The 20923-nt window shown below is 39.2% G+C and overlaps 1 protein-coding gene across 1 annotated transcript in view; it reads left to right on the top strand.

Moving 5' to 3' along the window:
• Positions 1-9518: 9518 nt before the first annotated feature.
• The window catches only part of MICU3 (mitochondrial calcium uptake family member 3), a gene marked incomplete at its 5' end in the record, with an annotated part of 74252 nt that continues 62847 nt past the window's right edge, over positions 9519-20923 (top strand). The window contains one exon of the mRNA XM_081084738.1: positions 9519-9912. Coding sequence (XP_080940864.1) covers positions 9519-9912 — 394 coding nt within the window. The remainder of the gene's footprint in view (positions 9913-20923) is intronic.

Below are 20923 nucleotides of genomic sequence, written 5' to 3'. Positions count from 1 at the left end.
GTTTCTCCATTGCCATAAATAACTTTAATCAAAATAATAATAGGAGCAAGATATTCATAGAATAAAATAATAAACTATGAGTACAACTGTTCAAATAAATAACCAATCAAACAAATAAAAACAGTAAAGGAGAAGGGACCACTTTTCCTTATGGTAGATTCCTACTAATAAATACTGAAAGAATGATGCAATTAGGAAATGATGATTTTGCATCTATGATATAATCATTGCTAATCCAGCAAAGTCATTAATGCATGCTAAAACTATAAAACAAAAAAATAAAATAAATAAGAAAAAAGAAATAAAATAAAATGAATGGGTTAAAGTTTGATGAAGAAGAAGCTATTTGTAGTCTCCAATATTCCCTCCAAATTATTTCTTAATCACCAAGAGAAAATTATAACTTTACAGTGAATTAAATCTAGTAAATACTATCTTAACCAAATAATAAAAGTAACAACAATAATGGGATAAACCATGTGCCTCTTGATATCCTAGGAAGGATGCAATGTCAATTTTGTGTGTGTTCCTGTCCAAAATGCATAACCTGAATCCAATCATGAAAGATCATCAGTAAACCCCAATTGAAGGACATTCAGCAAAACAACTTGATTATAGTCTCACAAACTGTCAAAATCAAGAAAGACAAAAACAGAAAAAAAGTTAAGGCGCTGTTCTGGGTTAAAAGAAACTTAAGAGACATAAAAACCAAAGGTGATGCATGGTTCTGGCCTGAAGCCGAGCCAGGAAAATATAAACCGTGTAAGAGACGGCTATTGAAACCAGTGACAACATTTTAATACAGACTCTGAATTAAATAACAGCATTGTATCTATGTTAAATTTCCTAACTTTGACCATTTTACCATGAATATATAAGGAAAAGTCTTAGGAAATACAAAATAAAAATGTTTGGGTAAAGAGGCATGATTTCTATTAAATTATTCTCAAATGGTTAAAAAAAATGTATACACAGCCATATATAGAAAAAGAGAGGATAGATGATAAAGCAGATGGGGTGAGATGTTACCAATTGAAGAATGTGCTGGAAGGGCGTGTGGAGTTCTTTGTACTATTCTTATAATTTTTCTGTAAGTATAAAATTATATCAAAATAAAAGTTTTAATATGAAATGTTAAAGGTCACAACTTAGATATTAGAAATACTTTAATTATGGGAGAGAAAATCTAAATACAGCAGTTATTATATAAGGTAATTGAGCTAGATCAGAATTCCAGAATTTGAACTATGCATTTGCATAGGCGAGTTCCAGTATGCTTGAATCTCAAACCGGGACCAGAACAAGTTGTATATCCTCTGTGGACCGTATTGAACACATGTGGAAAAATGAATATTAATTGACCATAAAGACATATAAATTGGGGGACCAAAATCAGGCAGAAGGAAAATTTGACACAAATTGAACATAGTTGTTATTACCTTCTTATTTCAAGAATGTCAGCTAGCTGGGACCGGTTTGGCTCAGTGGATAGAGCGTCGGCCTGGGGACTGAAAGGTCCCAGGTTCGATTCCGGTCAAGGGCATGTACCTTGGTTGCGGGCACGTCCCCAGTGAGGGGTGTGCAGGAGGCAGCTGATCGATGTTTCTCTCTCATCGATGTTTCTAACTCTCTATCTCTCTCCTTTCCTCTCTGTAAAAAATCAATAAAATATAAAAAAAAAAGAATGTCAGCTACTCTAATGCAGTCCTTCTCCTAACTTTACCCACCACCAAGAGCAAGAAGAGTAATAAACAACACAGTTTGATTTTTGCCTTGTATTGTTTTCTTTCCTTGTTCATCTTACTAGATAAAAGCAAGGTATTGCCACACAGTAGGTATGAGACCTTGGGAAAACTACATTACCTCCTTGGAGTTCAGTTTTTCCTGTATAAAACTGGGATGAAGTAGTATTTGTATCCAACCTGCTGAAGTGTTGTAGGAATCATATGACTAAATATCTATGAAAATCCTTTAGTGCTATAGCATCTAAGATACTATTTCAGTGACAATAATCATTATCAATTTTCTCTGGGTTTTAGGCCACTTAAAATTCCACTCACGCTGGAGTGAGAAATGTTAGTTCATGGAAGTCAAGTGATGCATTTGTACGGTGAGTACCAGCTTGGGGCTAGTACCAGCTATGCAAGTGACGTATGTCAAGTCACCTGCAACTTGCCCGCAAGGCAGGTTAGAGATGATAAGACAAATGTCAACCACATTTCATTGTAGACGTTAAGAACAGGCATCAATAATGTAGCTCCTAATAGCACAGTTACTGAAATGTTACACGTGTACAGTAGCCTGGTTTGAATGTTATCCTAAGGAGAAACACGTTCTTTGGCGTAGTCCTCATACTCGAATGAATGCTCCATGAGGGCAGGGATCTTTGTCTGTTTTGTTCATGAATGTATATCAGGCACTGACAACAGCACCTGGCATATTTTTATACTTGATACATATTATTGGTTGATTGACATACACCTAAAGACTTTTCAGAAACCTGAGTACTTGCTTTGATTTTTTAAATTTATTTTTATATTTCCCCTAAGAATGGTTCTGGGTCATAGAATGTATATTCAAAGACTTACATTTAACTTGACTGTTAGAAAACACATGCACACTGGGCAAAATATCCTTCATCTTAAAAAATAAGAACTCCTGGGCATAAAATCCACGCACTGAGGGAAAGGACAGCCACTAGAGGACGGTGTGGGCACACCCGCTCCCAGACCCCTGAGAAAGCCAAGAGGGACCTTGATAGACGGGAAGGAATGCTGCCAAGTTTCACTTCTCCAGCTTCAAGTCATTGGTAAATTCCTCGTGCAAGTTTCACTTTCGAAAACAAAAACAGAATAACAGCCCAATGATAATGAGTAGGTCACTGGCAAAGATAAAAGTCGGGAAAACTGCAAAAATGTCAATAATCCCATGAGGAATGAAATACAGCTCAGCAGATTTTTGTGCAGCTGTCAGGACACCTTGAAAGTGTTGATGCTGGAAATACTTGACTCCAGCTATTCCTGTGAACTAGGCTATAAGTTTCTAGCTGGCAGTGAAGTTGTGAACTGCGTTCAAGGACAAGGAGCTAAGTCAAGTGCATGCAGTAGCAAGGAACTGGATTCGGAGTACTTTGTTGTCATACAAAACGAAGAGCAGTTCTTTGAGAAATGCATCACCCATAAAACAGCATGTACCAAAATCGGCAACAAAAAGACATGATCACAACAGCAAATAATCTCTTTGTGGATTTTTTAAAGAGAAGAAAGTTTCAGACAGCAACCTTTTAGGAGTGAGTTCAGTCAACTCAGATCCACTAGTACTTCCTCAAAGTTATCAATATAATAAATTACAAATATTTTCAATGAGCTGAAACTATTGAAAAAAAATACTTTTTCAGGGCAATCATTTTAACCTAGCAGTTTATTGGCTTGTGTTTCTGAATTTTGAACAATAATTCAATGCATCGCTTTATCCTTCTGAAGAAAGAACTTATACCCATGTTAAATTTACATTGATTCTCAGTCATTTTGTAAAAACATTACTTGTCTCTCAGTCAAAAAATATGTGACTTCTTATTGTAGAACAGGTGCTGTCTGTATTTGTTAAAAGGCAAAACACAATCTCTATCTTCTTGCTGCTTGCAGTCTAGTTGGCAAATACAAACAAGTAGAGAACATTATAGTGGTGGTGCTATGATGGGGAAGTTCAAAGTAATTTGTTAAAGCAGGTAGCAGGGTAAAGACTAAGCCAGCCTTGGAATGGTGTGAGCATTTTGGAAGACAGTTTCATCTAAGCCAGCGGTTCTCAACCTGGGGGTCGAACGACTCTTTCACAGGGGTCGCCTAAGACCATCCTGCATATCAGATATTTACATTATGATTCATAACAGTAGCAACATTACAGTTAGGAAGTAGCAACAAAAATAATTTTATGGTTGGGTCATAGCATGAGGAACTGTATTTAAAGGGCCAGAAGGTTGAGAACCACTGAAGCAGAGTCCCATTGGGAGTGAGTGCCAGGAGGGGAGGGAGAGCAGACAATAGCCAGGTCAGGACTGTCTCCTGGGAAGGACCATTCATTCACCTTCCTCTGCTCTAAGATGCAGGCCTCAGACTCAGTCATCTCCATGGTCCCATCCAGTCTAACATTTTATGATGTTCTATCCAAATTTCAAGGTAAAACTTAGTTGGAAAATAGAATTCAGTAACTTTGCTCTATAGACTAATTTTCACAAACCTGTGTCTTCAAATTATTTAAATTCTCCTTCCCTTAAAACCAGGACTTTAACAATGATAAGGAAGGTTCTAAGGATGACACTCAAATATTGATATTTTATAAAAGCAAATATATAAATAAAAATGTTTATGTATACATGAGCTTCCAACATCTGAAGTTCTCTTAAACATAACACAATATTTCTGTAGCTGTACCTGCAAGTTCCCATTATTATGTAAATGCTATATAATTTTTACTCTAACATAACCCACTTATAGCATATGTACTGGTAAACTATCTTTCAAAGTATGGTATTTTACTAATTTCACATAAAAGCCCAAATCAATTTCAATGTAAAGCCGCATAGTGGTCAGTTATCACCTTTAAGACCTCTGTCCCAAGCCTTTGTTTCACATCTCTGCCCTGTTGCCTCTTCCAGTAGAATGCATATCAGTCCTTCATAATTATCAGAGAGGGTTATAGGAACTTTTAATTTTCATCTCCAGACTGGAAATAAGAACAAAAGCACATTCACAGTGTTTTCTGAAATTCATCTCTCATTTGTTTCCACTTGTAAAAGACTTAAAATGACTAATTAATGTTTAGCTCCTCCTTCTTCATTTGCTTTATTTTCAGTCTGAGAGAGCCCCTGGTTTGGATAAAGATCTCAAATTTCAAATATTGGTTTTATCATTGCTCCGTGTTCCTCTTTATGTAAAAATCACTTTATGGACAAATTCTTCACGGGCACATTGGCAGGCACTAGAGGACTTGCTCAGTTCCTTAATAAGTAAGTCCATGTAATATATTTAGCCATAGCCAAGAGTTCAATGGTTAATTCTAGATATAGAACACAGGCTCCAGTACATAGATTTTGATCACAGCATATGCCCTGAAACAAATATCACAATCAGTAAAATCCCAATCAAACATGGTTCCTTGCCTAGCACTGCAAGGGTGAAGGAACAGACCGCCCTATTCTGGAACAATTTGTTCGAGGAGACCTGTGCACCTGCACGATGATGTTAGAGTAGCTCACTTAGTGGTTTTTTAAAAAGTCTTATCATCAGGGGAAGGTTCACTTCATTCCCCTTGATGTGGTGGTCTGAGGTTTACAGGTTCCTGAACATAAGATTTGAGACAATCTTGAAAAAAATTACAATCATTTCCAAAGTGCAGACGAGTTTTGATATGCTTCAGTTGCCAAGGAATTTATGAAAACCCATACTTCAGACTTTTCATTTTTAGATCAATCTCCCGTGTTTGAGGCAAGCTGATTTATTTTAACAGAAAAAAAATTGCATAGTGATCTAAATCACTTGATTTATCCCTTTGCCTTAAGAATGACTACTTTGCTGTGGACAAGATAAAACTTTTAAGTAATAAATTTCAGTATTGCTTAGATGTATTATATCATTGTATTGTAAATTTGAAATAATATATTTTAATCAAACTTAAAAGTCAACATTAGCATAAAGCAACACTTAATTAGCCTGCAATATCCAATGAGAGCTGGGTCCTGTTGGTTACCAGCTGGTAAAGGCACAGTTTTTAACTGGCTCACTGCAGACTCAGTTCAAGTCTCCACTGGCTCTGGATAGTCAGTTATTTCTGTCCAAGCCTGAGATGACTTTTTTAAACTCTAAGTCTTTGGAAAAACAAATATAATTATTTGGAAAGAGTAAAATTAATTAATATTAATGTCTGTATATAGGTTGATTGAAACCAATTAACCCCAGAAGGGACGGGATGTTGTTAAATTCCTTTCTTGATTAAAAGATAGGTAAATTTTTGCCATTTGTAGCTAAAGATTTCTTTCGACAGTTTTCACTAAAGACTCCCCACCCCACAAAAAACAAACAAAAAAACCTTTAAAAGGTTAAAATTTTTTCAGACTTAGCTATCTCTAAATTATTTTCTATTTTTACAGGGTAAATACAACATGTTCACATGTATACTACAGAAAATTTAAATGTTTTTTTAATTTATCTGTTCCTGCAATTATCTGCACTGTCTTCTCTAATTGAAGAGTTGCAAAAAAAAACAAAAATAAAAAAAAAAAACCTATGGTGGCTCAACAATGCAGCTCAGCTCAGTCTAATAGCCTGCTCTTAGCAGATATATTCATCCACCAAGGCATTTTCCTATGAATTCTGGACCCGATCTGAAAATTTTGCTCATCACAGTGTTCTGGGTAACCACTACTAATCAATTGAAGTTGGCAAGAAGCGATACTGGTTTGCCATCCTACTAAGCTTCATGCAGGATGTACACTGACTTACCTTATGCTATGCTTGATTTCTCCTCTTGGTGCTGAGCTGTCCATCTGCTTTGAAGACGGCCCTTCTGTTTGGTTATCTGTCCTTAAAGCAATTTCTCATCCAACACCTGACAGTCTGGGGTTAGAGCCAAAGACAGGGGTATATACTGGTTGCACTAGGCCTTACTACTAGGTACCTACTGGGTCTAGCCATATGGACCTTACAGGAGAACGTACTACAACTCAAAGAAGACAAGACACTAGGTAGTTGCTTAAAATATGACGTTCCTTTTGGCTTTTCCTTAATAAATAAGGAGAATAGCTAACGAGCATCTTCTTAGGGGTTTTTAGGTACCAAAAGACTTTTATGAAGGTGCTCCTTGGTTAAATCTTTCAAAGCTATAACAAGATTATCTACCTTTTCCATGAGTTTCCAACTCTTCAACTTTTCACTCTTAACTCTTCACAAGTTCTATACATTCCTTCTAAGTTGTACAGTTCAGAACTGAGCAAGTCCTCTAGTAAATAACACATTAGTATAAGAGCACTAGGAATAAATTCTATTTTTTATTTTATATAAGCTTTTTATTGAAGTATAACATACATGAAAAGGGATTGTGAGTTTTCCCAGAGTGAATACACTTGTCTAATTGGTACCTAGATCAAGAAACAGAACATGAACAGAACTCCAGAACCCTCCTTTCTCCCTTTCAGTCACTATCCTCTACCCCAGAAAAACACTATATTTCTGAAATATGTGTCATTTTGATTTTAAAAATATAATACAATTGGTTCTTTTGTGTTTGCCTTCTTTAACTCAATGTTCTGCTTGTGAAATTTACTCACAGGATTGCATGTAGCTGCACTTCAGTAATTTTCTTGCTGTAGAGCATTCAACTATATGAATGTACCATACACACACAGAAAATCCATACCAGTGTTGATGGACATGTGCATACTTTCTAGTTTGGGGCTAATTACAAATATTTCTCCGTGTCTTTTGGTGTGCATAAAGTAATCAATTTTTGATGAGTATTCACCGGGGAGTGAAATTGATGGGTCATATGGTATGTTTATGCTCAGTTCCAGCAGTTACATTTTTAGAAAGATTGTTTTGCTACCCTAATGCTATTCTTGCATAAAAGATGGTCATTGTATTACTCTGAAGCTATTCTCCACCAGAAAACTGCTTTGAATGGGCATAGACACTTGAATCACTATCAGGCAGGAAAAAAAGGACATAACAACTGAAAAAGGGCTCACTTGTTAGACAGGAAGCTGCACTAGTAGCAAATTTGAGCTGCTATTCCTTGTTTCCCAAATATGTAAGATAAGAGGTTCCTGCCTCTAAATGGAGGACAAAGACAACAGTAAGAATTAAACAGAGAGACACTGTCAGCAAAGGCCCTGGAAATTATATAAACTCAGAAGTTGTGGAAGTCAGACTGGACAGGTGTAATGGTCAGATTGTGACTGGTCTTGAGGTCAGATGGTTAAATGTACACAACTGGCAGCTTGGTGGTTGCCACTAGTGAGACGTGTAAGAACAAAAAGGGAGGGAGCTGTCAAGGTCAAGTCAGTGACCTTTGGCGGTGGATCATGCTGGCATTCCTCAGAGGCCCATAGGTGGAAGCCTATTGCTTCGAGGCTCTAGGTCCAGCAGGATCATGCCAAAGTACATGTAAGACTGGGCCCAAGTAACAGAATCACAAAACTTCTTCCTGCGTGAACCCATCTCCATGACCACACCCTCTGGTCCTTCCTTACCAACACCTCGGCTCTCTCCTTTCTGCCTCCCATGTGCATTCGTTTCATTTCCAGATGTGCTGCCTGCTTTATCATCTCCTTTAGTGGCCGATGAGCTACTTTACATTCGTTTCTCTCCTGATTTGCCATTTCTATCTTGGCCTCCCCCACACACATTAATAATAAATTCCTCTCTCCATTTAATAAACATTGAGGCCCCACTATGTGCCAGGAACGGGGCTAAATACTCAGTAGCTCTGACTTCTTGGAGCCTAGACACAGCTGTTTGAGGGAAAAGGGCAGGGTGCGAACCACCGTCAACCTGTCATTGGGAGCGGGAGACCATCAGATGGAAAACGGGTCCTCGGTGGCTGAGTCACTGGTTCCACAGCTCTGGATTCTGGAAGTTGAGTTCCAGACCCTGGTGTCCAGTGTCTCTCTCTCTCTCTCTCTCTCTCTCTCTCTCTCTCTCTCTCACACACACAAGTGACACTGACAGTGTAACAGACAAGTAGAACAAGAATGAAGATGGCACAATACACATCAGTTCTTTATTTTATATTTAAACCCAACAGCTTCCCTCCAAAAGTAAGGGTATTCTTCAAGACAGTTCTGATTTGTTTAATTAAGTGGCCTCGGGTATGGTAATGTTTTTAAATACATATATATATTCAAATGGTAACTAAAAAAGCTAAACAGCATTAGCTTTTCCCGATCCAAAGTCCAGGAGCTTTCATTGTGTAGTCAAACACCCTTCAATTTAATTTGCCGTTTGTATGGCTTGAGCCTAAGCTTCTGCCTCATTTCTGTTGGGCTCAAGACACAATACAAACGATTGGAGAGCTCGCGTGGGAAGATCGGGAGACCGTTAGGCGATGGGACCTCCTCGGAGGGGCGCTGCTAGCGACCGCAGACCACCCGGTACGGCAGGCGCGAGGGCGCGGTCGGCGGAGGGGCGCCCGGCACCCCGCACCCTGGGCTCCCCGGGCTCCGCTGACCTGGCCGCCGCGGGGCTGGCTCCCGCGACAGGTGTCGCCGGGGCAGGCGCAGTGCTGTCCGCGGGGTTGGCTGCGAGTGCGGGCGAAGGAGCAGCCGTCCGTCCCCGAGGCTCCCCCTGACCCCGACGGGAGACCCCGCGTCCTCGCCGCGGACACCGCCCCGGGGTCCCCCAGGCTGGCCTCGCGCTCGCAGGGGTCGCTCTCGCCCCGCGCGCCTCCACGCTCCGACTTCTCGCGAGATTTTCCCCCCAAACCGCCCCCCCCCCCGCCCCCTCCAGCTCGGGGCCGGCGGCTCCGCTATGGCTGCGCTGCGGAGGCTCCTGTGGCCGCCGCCCCGGCTCCCGCCGGCACCCTCCCCTCACCAGCCCTTCCCCGGGCCGTGGGGGCGGCCCGTGGGGACAGCCGCGGGCCCTCCCGGCCGGCCCTGCCCCTGCCGGGAGGAGGAGGACCGGGCTGTGGCGGAGGCGGCGTGGAGGCGGCGGCGGCGCTGGGGGGAGCTGAGCTTCGCGGCGGCGGCCGGCGGCGGGCTGGTCGGCCTCGTGTGCTACCAGCTGTACGGGGACCCCCGGCCCGACTCCGCGCGGGCGCCGGACCCCGGGCGCCCCTCCGAGGGCGCCGACTTGGAGCCGGAGGACCCGCCCCGCGGCCGGAGGCTGCTGCCCATCCCGGTCGCCGCTGCCAAGGAGACGGTAGGTGCGCGAGCGCGTGCGTCCGCCAGGTGTTCCCCCGAGTGCGGGGCGGGCCTGCGGGGTGCGGGCCCCGTGACCTCGTGACCCCGGCCGTGGGAGGTGGCGGCGGTGTGAGCCCTGCGGCCGCGGGCAGGGCCCTCCCGCCACCGAGACCGGCACCTTGGAGGCCGGCAGCCCCGGTGCGCATGCCGCTGCTGCCAAGGCTCGGAAGGTGCTGTCACTGCTGATGGAGAACCTCGGAGGTTGCTGCAGCGACCGCGTAGCAAGGGCAACCCCAAACCAGGACAGAACAAAACGAAAACCAAGGTCACGACCTGCAGAAAGCGGAGGGTGGCCTATGAGAGGAGGGACGCACAGGCCGGGCCGGGCGGCCACAGCGAGTGATCCAGGAGGCCCGGGCGGGGCGGGGCTGCGAGGTCTTAAAAGACATTATTGTTCATCAGTCGCAAAGGACCAAATGCCAACACTGTAGCTTCGGTATTTCAGGTCAGAAAGAATGAAGATGTCACCAGATAGGGAAAAAAAATACACACACAAAAAACCTAATCAGAGGAATCTAGCCCACCCACTCCACCCGTTTCCTACGGTAGAATCTCCTAAATAGGGGCAATAAGTGAGAAGATGGATGGACAGGACAGCGAAAGTAGGAGACTAAAGGAGGCTGACGCCTACAGAGGAATTCGCATGAACATGTCCCGGTATCGTTAGTACTTCACATAAGGTAAGGATGAGTAAAAGGGAAGAGTGAGTACAGGGACATGATGTTTTTGTTGCATCAGTATACTTAACAGGCACGTAAATGACTAGGAAAATCGTCTGGGAATGTTTTCCTTGCAGGACTAGAGGAGTGTGAAGGGCTCAGAAGACAATAATTTAGAAAAGAGGCAACTGTTTCTAATGAAATGTACGTACCCTTTATTCTTTGCACGAGATGCACAGTGGCGATCTGATGCTGTAGGTGTGTCATTTCTTTTGGTGGAGGTTGTTGAGGCGTTTAGGTAAAGGAATCTACTTAATTGTCCTTCTAGCAGCAAATCACAAATTCATAGCATAAAGTACTTTTATACAGTGAATATTTAAAACACTAGCAAATACTTCAACCTGCATCCTCCAAACCCCACACACATCTATATAATAATAAAAGCATAATATGCTAATTAGATGGGACAGCCGAAGGACCTTCCAGACAACCTTCTGGATGAAGCCGGGCCGCGAGGGCCGAGCCCCTTGCACCAATTTCGTGCACTGGGCCTCCAGTGTATATGTAATACATTAAACTTGTGTTCTGATGGACAAAGACAGAACTTTTCATCAACCACAGTTGATCTGGGAACAGAATAGGAATGTAGGAAACATCAAGTAGTCCTTTGTTTTCTTCTTTAAAAAAAAATAAATTTTACTTTTAAAGTTGAGAGACAGGATCATGCAGTTTTAATTTAAAAGACCATACTCAGAAAGCCAGGACTCTGAGTTCACGACTTACTGATTGTATCGTTACTCAACTTCTCAAAGCCTGTTTCCTCACCTGCAAAAGGAGGTTGATAGTGTCTTCCTCATACCATTATGAGAGTTAAATGAGATAATACATTTTAAAAAAGAATGGTGCCCCTAGCACATAGTGAGCATTCAGTCAATTTGTTTAATTTTTTTATTTGTTCATTTATTTACTTTATGGCTCTATTTATTTGCTATGTTACTGCTAGGAGCCCAGCACACGATTTGAAATCGCCCAGCACCACCCACTCCCTCTCCAGCCCTTGAAGCAGCCGTGGCCGCTGCTGATCAGGCCCTCCCCCAGCGCAAGTGTGCGGAGGCCCCTGCTGCCCTGCCCCCAACGCTGCACGTGCAACCTCTTCCTGTCCAGTCAACTGTTATTGCATCCCGGATAATTAGCATATTTCTCTATGTCTTGTTTATTGTTAATGAAAGTATCTATACATTGTTTTAGAAGTCAAATAATTACTAAAGTCTGTATCTTACCCTTCCCAAGTTTCCAATTGTACATTCTGATCATTATTACTTTGGTATTGGACCTTTTCCCCCCCCTCTGAAAACTTTTATAATCTTCTCTTTATCCTGGTGTTTAAACAATTCACAACAATAACCACTGGTGTGGACATTTTTTCATTTATTCATTTATTGTGCTAGTTACTTTAGGGCCCTTTCAGTTTGGAAATTCATGTCTGAAAGTTCTGTATACTTTTAAAAAAATAGATTTTTATTGATTTTCAGAGAGGAAGGGAGAAGGAGAGAAAGACATAAAAACATTAATGATGAGAGAGAACCATTGATTGGCTGCCTCCTGTGCGTTCCACACAGTGTCGAACCTGCAACCTGGGCATATATGGCCTGATCTGGAATCCATCCCTGACCTCTGGTGTATAGATTGATACTCAGCCACTGAGCCATGCGGCTGGGCCTATATATTTTTCTGTATTATTTCTTTGACAGTTTTCTCCATTTTCTGTTTTCTTTTTCTGAAACCTCTGTTAGTTTGAAGTTACGTCTTCTGACAGTTCCTGATCTAATTCTACTCTTTCGTTTGTTCCAACTACTTCATTTTTTTTGTTGGTTTGCTTTTGTGGGAGATATCTTTATCTCCAGAGATAACTTTATCTTCTAGCCTTCTGTTGAATGTTTTATCTCAGTTATCCTAATTTTTTAATTCAAAGAACTATTCTCTGTTCCCTGATGTTCTTGTGTTACAGTGATCTATTTTGTTTTATGGCTGCTCCATGTCTCTTTTTACTATAAGGATATGAATTATAGTTTTGTTTTTAAGTTGTCTTCTGCTCCATGCATTGTGTTATCTCTTCCAGGTCCTTTTTTATATTTTATTTTCAGTGCTTTCACTATCATTTTGAGGTTTTCTCCACATATCTGTGGTTGTTGCCTATCTATATTTGAGGCCTCTCAGAAGCTCTTTTTATAGGAACATGGCTTTTTACTTGGTGATCTGGGCTTTTTATTAGAGTGGCATCCACATCCCAGTATTTTATAAATATTTTTCTCTGGTCTCATTGAGCTTCTCCAAAGAATGGGAGCGGTGGGAGGAACAGTAACCTGGATGCACAGCACATTGCGTGTATGTGCGAGAACATGTGTGTTGGGGGAATATCCAGTGATGTACTTACATATTGTTACCCTCTGGTTTCAGCCTCACAGCTTTCTCTGCCAACACATTCCTTGTGTTCCCAAGGCCTTATCCTTTCTGAGATCTGTCACCCGAATTAGCTTGCTTCCGTTTGGTGTCCTCCTCCATGGTACCCAGGTTGTGCCTCTGCTCCTCTGGTCAATTACCTTCCCCCCATCTATTCAAGTTTGTAAAAAATTAATGAATTTTCTTGAGTGTCCTTTTCTCTTTCCTAGTTTTTGTATGTTTATACCTTTTAAGAAATATTTTATTGTGATTTTAATGTGGTTTTGGGAGGAAGAGGTTGAAAGAAACTCATAAGGTCAGTCTGCCATTTTTTCAGAAGTATTTTAAACCTGTGTTGCCACTTCATTTATTATGCTTATTTGATTTTCCTGAAGTGGTGGAAATGTTTCCTTTTGATGTTTAAAACTATAGCAAGAACACTTGATTTATAAAGCCTCTTTTAATTAAGCAGTATGTTATATTGAACATAGCCTAGCATATAAATTACCCTGTGTGTGTTATGAGACGAATTTAACTGATGGCAATATGCAGCAGTAACCTACAGACATGCAGCATGTTGTATTACCGTAGCCTTGAACATTTTTAAAGACATTGCCTCTGAACTTCCAGACAGCCTTCCCCAACTCTACCATATACTCCAAGATGATGACTTTTTGCAGTTATTTATTAATTGCCTGTCTTTTCTGCTTGTCTTCGCCCTTTAAGGAGAGATCTTGTGTTGGTCTTGATCACCTTTATATTATCATTGCCTGGTATGGGACATAGCCCTGATAGATATGCAATAAATGTTTGTCAAATGAATAAGTTTATATCAAATACTTGCATGGGACCTGCACATTGAAAAGGCGCAACCACAGTCTGTGAGAATTAATAGCTTAATATCTTGTTCAGCTATGGTCGTTATTTATAGCATTGGAATTGGGAAGACTTCAGTTAAGGTCAAAATTCCAGGCTTTGGGAAACCAAATCACGTGACACTATATTTATTTTAATTGTGCAAGTTTATCTTGCCAAAATTTTTTTAGTAAACATGGCCTTGAACTTTATTAATATTATAAAGAGATGTTGACAAGATTCTGTTTAGAACCTTTTAGTTTAGCCTTAAAGTATTATTTTTATTAATGGAAAAAAAGTTTTGTTCTATAACTGCCTTTTTGTTTCAGATCCAGAATTACTTTACTAGATTGCTTAACATACTTTAATCCAGTGTTTTACTTATTATACAGAACACATGATCTATTTTATGATTTGTTAATCTTAAGAAGCTCTAAGCAACTTACTTTTATTCTCAAGTAAAAAAGAGAACAGTATTTGTATCTTTCTTGTTTATTTCTATAATAATTGCCAGTAATCATTCATTTTTAAGTTTCTTTCACTTTATCTCTTTTCCAACTTCTTTTTAGGACAGCACATTTTGAGACAAGGTTATGCTTCTTCTTTCAGAATATTGAAGATTTTGCCAGATGTTTAAAATACAAACATTACAGAGTGAGGGAAGTCACATAGAAATTGAAGATAGGTTAAGTCTGTGTAAAATAACATTGTATAGGAAGCTAAATTAGGAAATCACCTCTTTTGGTTTTCTGAATCACTATGTCCTTCTAGTGCCCCGACCATGGTGTAAATTCACATACAACAATTTGTAGGGGGGTTTTTTTCCTAAGTAAATCACAGAATAAAATTTGAATGAATTTGGAAATAATATTCCTCCTCCGGCTATACAAAACCTGGAGTTATAGAAATGCATGCACCTGTTGTCTGGGTTGCAGTGAACGATAGTTACAGCATTTTATGGATATCCTTTTATTTAGATTCACATAGGGAATTAGGAAATGAAATTGTCATGACCTTGAATTTAAATTTAAAAAAATTTAACATCTGTAATTCTCTTCCAAGACTTAGAAATTGTCCAGAAATGCATATTAATCAGTTTGAGTGAAAGTGTATGTAATGGTCAATGTAATTTCCACATTCAAAATAAATAAATAAAAATACTGAATTGTATTTCAAATTGGAATTCAGGTAATACTATTGGGATTTAATGTAATTTCCAACTTGATTCTCATAGACCTGGGTCGGGGATTGAGCCTGCAACTGAGGTACGTGCTCTTGACTGGTAATCCTCGATCCTTTGTCTGTGGGCCACTGCTCTAATCACTGCACAAACCGACCAGGGTACTGTTACATCTTTTAATTTGCTTCTGTTTTGCATTTTCATGATTAAATAGGAGTTTTAAATGATAAAATGAATTTTTAGCTTACTTGTGAAATGTAGTTTTTCAATGAATATTTTTACATGGTCACAACTTCTGCTGTTCTAATTATTATGTTACTAGAGGCCCAGTGCACAAATTCATGCATGGGTGGGGTCCCTCTGGGTGGCCTGCAGGGATTGGATCGAAACCTGCAGTCCAATGCCGCCTGCAGCTCCTACCTGCCTCTCCTGCTCATCCCGGCCCCACCGTGCCTGCCGCGGGTTTGCACCCAATTCAGTCCCGATTGGGAGAGGCTCATGTTGCTGCAGCAGCACTGACCGGCAATGAACCCTGCATTTGGTGCCCTCCCAAGGGGAGTGGCCTGTGGCATCTGGCTGAAACCGGATCTGCAACATCCCCTGAGTGGTCCCAGATTGCGAGAGAGTGCAGGCCAGGCTGAGGACTCCGGTGGTGCATGATCGGGCCAGGAAGGGACCGGAGGAGGGCTCCAGGGCTTGTCCAGCCCATCTTGCTCAGTCCAATTGCCCGAACCCCAGCAGCAAGCTTAACTAACGGTCGGAGCATCTGTCCCCTGGTGGTCAGTGCACGTCATAGCAAGTGGTTGAGCAGCCTTAGCATATCATTAGCATATTACGCTTTGATTGGTTGGTTGGTTTTTCTGCCATTCAGTCTATTTGCATATTACCCTTTTATTATATAGAATTCCTTTTTTTGAGATGTATAACCCTTAGTAATATGATCTGATTAGTACTTTTTCCCCATAATATAATATTTAACTCACATAGGCAATATACAGACTTATACTACAGATTTTATTCTTTTGTGTAAACTTGATAGGCAAGTTTAAACTGTAGAATATTAGTTCTAACTGATCTTCTGTAATTGTGCCAAACACTGAGAATTTGAGTAACTTTATTTTGTGTAGTGTAAATACTCTTGTGTTAGAGAAAAATGTGTTTAAAAAAGTCAAGCAAGTTCTATTTATGGCTGTTTATCTAGCATTAAAGAAAATGCCTAGTCACTTGTGTACTAAGCAGGAATTTTGAAATATATTACTTTTTTACCTTACTCCTTTATTCTCTCAAGTGTTGATAGATTATATAAGCTAAGTAAAATGTGAAAGTTTAGTGCATTGTCATTCAGTTGACTAGCCTAGGACATTTGTTTGCTCATTTTCCCAAATTGGGAAAGTAGAATCCAAGTTTTCTGCTTTTTTCTCCATTCACTAAATTGTCTTTTAACTATTTCAACACTCAACTCAACCTCCAAAATTTAGGCATAGGAAGTGTATATAAAAGAATTTAAAATAATTCCATTTTTTTTCTGCCTCTGATAAAGATAATATCTATCCAATTGATACTATAAGTATTGACTAGGTGAAATATTTGGATTATTCCTTTCCCTGGAAGTAATATAGTAGATTATTCAAACTGCTTGCAATAATTCAAATGTGAATATTCCTAACAGGCTTACATCATGATCAGAAAGGCTGTCATAGATTAGACCCAGTTTAAGCTAGTTCCAGCCCATTAGTTCTGTACTTCTTCCAACCACTTTAAAGTTATTCTTACAACTTTAAAGATGAGATATGGTTTATAATTCTCTCTCTCTCTCTCTCTTTCTCTCTCTCTCTCTCTCTCTCTCTCTCTATATATATATATATATATATATATATATATATATATATATATATGAACATTCACTCATTATCCCCAGGAGATTAAGAAAGGTTTTGAGATATTGATACCACAGGATCAATGATGGGATCCTAAGGACAATAATAGGCAGCTTGTGGTCTAGGGTTTACAGTGAAAGTAAATCATTGTGACTCGAACTTTCACCAATCTTTGTTTTCTCATGGCTTCCTCCAGACCGTTTCCTGTACAAGTAAATGGGTCACAGCAGGATTTTATGTCCTAGTAAAGAATATAGTGTTAGTATTGTATAGCACAGACTTAGTCAAAGTCAAGACATACTATTTAGGGAGTAAGGTTAAAGTCTATACTTCTTATTTGGATCTAATGTTCTAAATATTATTGGTAAAAGTACAAATACTGGGTGCTATTGTGAACTAAATATTTATCAAAAATATTATACGTATATATCACCAAATAATAAAATTTAGATCTTAGCCTGAATTATTATAGTAGTTATTTTTTAATTTTTATAAAACTGTAGGGAGCAGGCCAACTTCTCAAAGTTGCTGCCATTTCCTGGCAAATTATAGGTGAGTAGCCCATTGTGTCTTTGGTCTTCTACTGCAACCATTACCCAAGAGAAGTTGGAACATGGCTACAGCCATAAATTGGGTTGAACATTAATCTTCAATAAAATGGTGAAAATTAGGAGGATATGGAGAAGTGAACGAGAGGGATTATCTGAATGTCAGCTATGTAAGAGCAGGAGTTACTCAGGGAGTAAAGATATATTGTTTGATTACAGGCAGATAAAGAAGTTCTAGAAACATCTCTCTTCCATTTTTTGGTGGTATATTTTATTCAGGAAGTTTTCCTAAGTGGCATTCTTTAATGTACTGTATGATACAAGTATCTGCAGTTATGCTTTCTTAATTGTAGAAGAGCATAGTGACTCCATAGGGACTTTAATTCCTTTGGAAAAACAAGGTACTGGGGCGGGGGGGAGGGGGGGAGAGCAGAAAGATCAGAGGTACCTAACCTGTATTATTTGGTTAAGACACTGTAGTATACCTACTGATTCATTCACCACACTACATCCTAGTCCAAAAGCAATTTTATCTTCACCTACTAGTAAATATTTAGCATATGCTTGGGAAAATATAGATCTTCCTCATATCCTTTCCCTCATGTCCTCCCTCTACAATGATCTCTTTGCCAATATCTACTTATGATTGCCCTCTACAATAGCTTTAAACTCAGTGATTAACATGATTTTGGAAATAATATAGTGAAATAGTGAAGCAGGGTACAATAAAGAGCTTTGCCTTTGTTATGGGTGCCTTATATAGCTGAGTCAGCACCTTTTAAATGGCCTTCCAGGAATTCTCAAAAAAGACTTTAATTTGCATTTCACTGACCAAAACTTAGTCTGTTGACCCAGTCTAATTGCAATAAAGCCTGAAAAGTGTAACCTTTATTCTTTGTGATATGTGACAAGCTAAAAGTCAGAGTTCTCTTTCTAAGAAAAACTGAAGAGCAGATAATATATTTATCAGTCTTTCTTAGTCTTACAGTTGTGTTGGGAAAATGGCTTTGAAATGAAATTAAAATGCTCATAAATAAATTATGGAATGCCCATTTAATAAAATAAATGGATTAGATTTCTGGTTCTACCAATACAGAATATTAGTCATAAAAATATTTTAAACATCCTTTTAAATACCCTGTTGTACTTACAATGAATTAAGGAAAATTGCCAGGGGCAGAAATAAAGAGGAAACTAACAATAGAACACTGTGAGGTGTTGAGGTGTCGCTTATTTGGGAGAGTGATGGGTCATCATTATTCATGGAATTCTAGGGACTACGCCTATGTGGGGACAGGAGATAAGACCTTTGGAAGTTAAAACTGAGACCTTTCCTTTCTAAAGCCATAGGACTTGTCAAAAGAATGAGCTAGAAAATAATCATCCATCTAGTAAAAGTTGATGACAAGGAAATCTGAAGATGTCTGTCTGAGCTCTAAGTAGAAAAAAAAGACGCTCCTGAGACTGTATAAACATGGTCCCATACTTACTACCTCATATGGATTCAGAGTTAAAACTTGTGTTACCCAAGCTGAGAAAAGCTGATGTTGCTGGAAGAATGAAATGCAAAACTTCTTTGGAAGGAAATGCCCTGAACACTGGCCATATCTAAATTCTATAAATAAGTTATACAAGAGGATAAGTTTATAATCCAAAAGTATAAAATATAAAGTTCTATAAGAAAGAGCCAGCTGATTAGATTCCTAACAACTTAATAGTAGAATAATTTGGTTGAGTCTCTAAGTTAAATATATGCAAAAAGATTAAATACACAATGAAAAATAATAAATAGATTATAATAAAGACTCAAATAGCACTAGAAATGTAAAATATGGTCATTGGAGGCTAGAAAGGTTAGGCAGGATATAAGATGTAACTGAAGAGGCAATTAGTAATCTGGAAGGTAATTTTAAGGAAACTACAGAGAATTTAATAGAGGAGATAGCAAATATTAAAGAGAGTTTATGAGAATGGAAAATAGACTGAGATGATCTACAATTTATCTAGCAGGGGTTACAGCTAGGAGAATAGAGAGAATGAGAGAAGCAATATTCTAAGAGATAATGAGTTCCTAAAACAAACAAAGACGTTGGGAAATATAAACAGTCCTGATGCAGGATAAATAAAAATTAATCTATATTTAGTTAGATTCTAGTGAAACTAAAATCAAAGATAAAGAGAGAGAGGGCAGATTTCCATAAAGGGATAGCTTTTGGCCTGATTATAGATCAGCCGTGGGCAAACTATGGCCCCCAGGCCGGATCCGGCCTGTTTGAAATGAATAAAACTAAAAAAAAAAAAAAAAAGACCGTACCCTTTTATGTAATGATGTTTACTTTGAATTTATATTAGTTCACACAAACACTCCATCCATGCTTTTGTTCTGGCCCTCCGGTCCAGTTTAAGAACCCATTGTGGCCCTCGAGTCAAAAAGTTTGTCCACCCCTGTTATAGATGAATCTATGGCAATGGGTAGAAGTCAGAAGACAGTAGACTATACCTTCAAAATGCTGAGATAAAATAACTGCCGACATAGATTTCCATACCTAGATAAATTATCATGTAGGAATGAGAACAAAACAAATTTATTTCCATAAGACTGAGAGAATTTACAAGTCTCAGATCATCATTAAAAGAACTATTAAAGGGTAAGTATCAGGAAGAAATGAACATAAAAAGAAAGATGAATTCAAGAAGTAATGATGAATGAAGAAATTGGTAAAAATGGAATAATTCTTAAACAGTGGCTATATATTACACCAATATTATTATTATTATTTTGAAAGGAGTTAAACTAAGGTGGTTCTTAAATATTGAACAATAATAATATACAAGACAGTAGGGCTTGATTAGAGTTAAATGCTATGAGGGAAATAAAAATAAAATTAGATGCCTACTTTATAACATAATAATCCAACTGGATTAGAGTTTTAAATGTGATAAGTGGAACTTTAAGGTATTTAGAAGACTATATATGAAAATAAAATTATGAACTTAAGAGGGGGAGGATTTTCAAAACAAGACAAGATTTTTAAAAAGCATGCCGAAACCGGTTTGGCTCAGTGGATAGAGCGTCGGCCTGCAGACTGAAAGGTCCCAGGTTCGATTCCGGTCAAGGACATGTACCTAGGTTGCAGGCATATCCCCAGTGGGAGATGTGCAGGAGGCAGCTGATCGATGTTTCTCTCTCATCGATGTTTCTAACTCTCTATCTCTCTCCCTTCCTCTCTGTGAAAAATCAATAAAATATATTTTAAAAAAAAGATTTTTAAAAAGCATAATCCAATGGTAAATATTGCTACATTTCACTTCATTAAAACAGAATCCTATCTAATAATAGACAAACATGGTAATTAACCGTACCTCTGACACGCTTCCCATTGGCTAATCAGGGCGATATGCAAATTAACTGCCAA

Source organism: Myotis nattereri, assembly GCF_964212035.1.
Source record: "Myotis nattereri genome assembly, chromosome: 2".
In the NCBI taxonomy this organism is placed as follows: Eukaryota; Metazoa; Chordata; class Mammalia; order Chiroptera; family Vespertilionidae; genus Myotis; species Myotis nattereri.
Note: the sequence above shows the minus strand (reverse complement) of the source record. Positions and strands in the feature narration are given on the sequence as shown.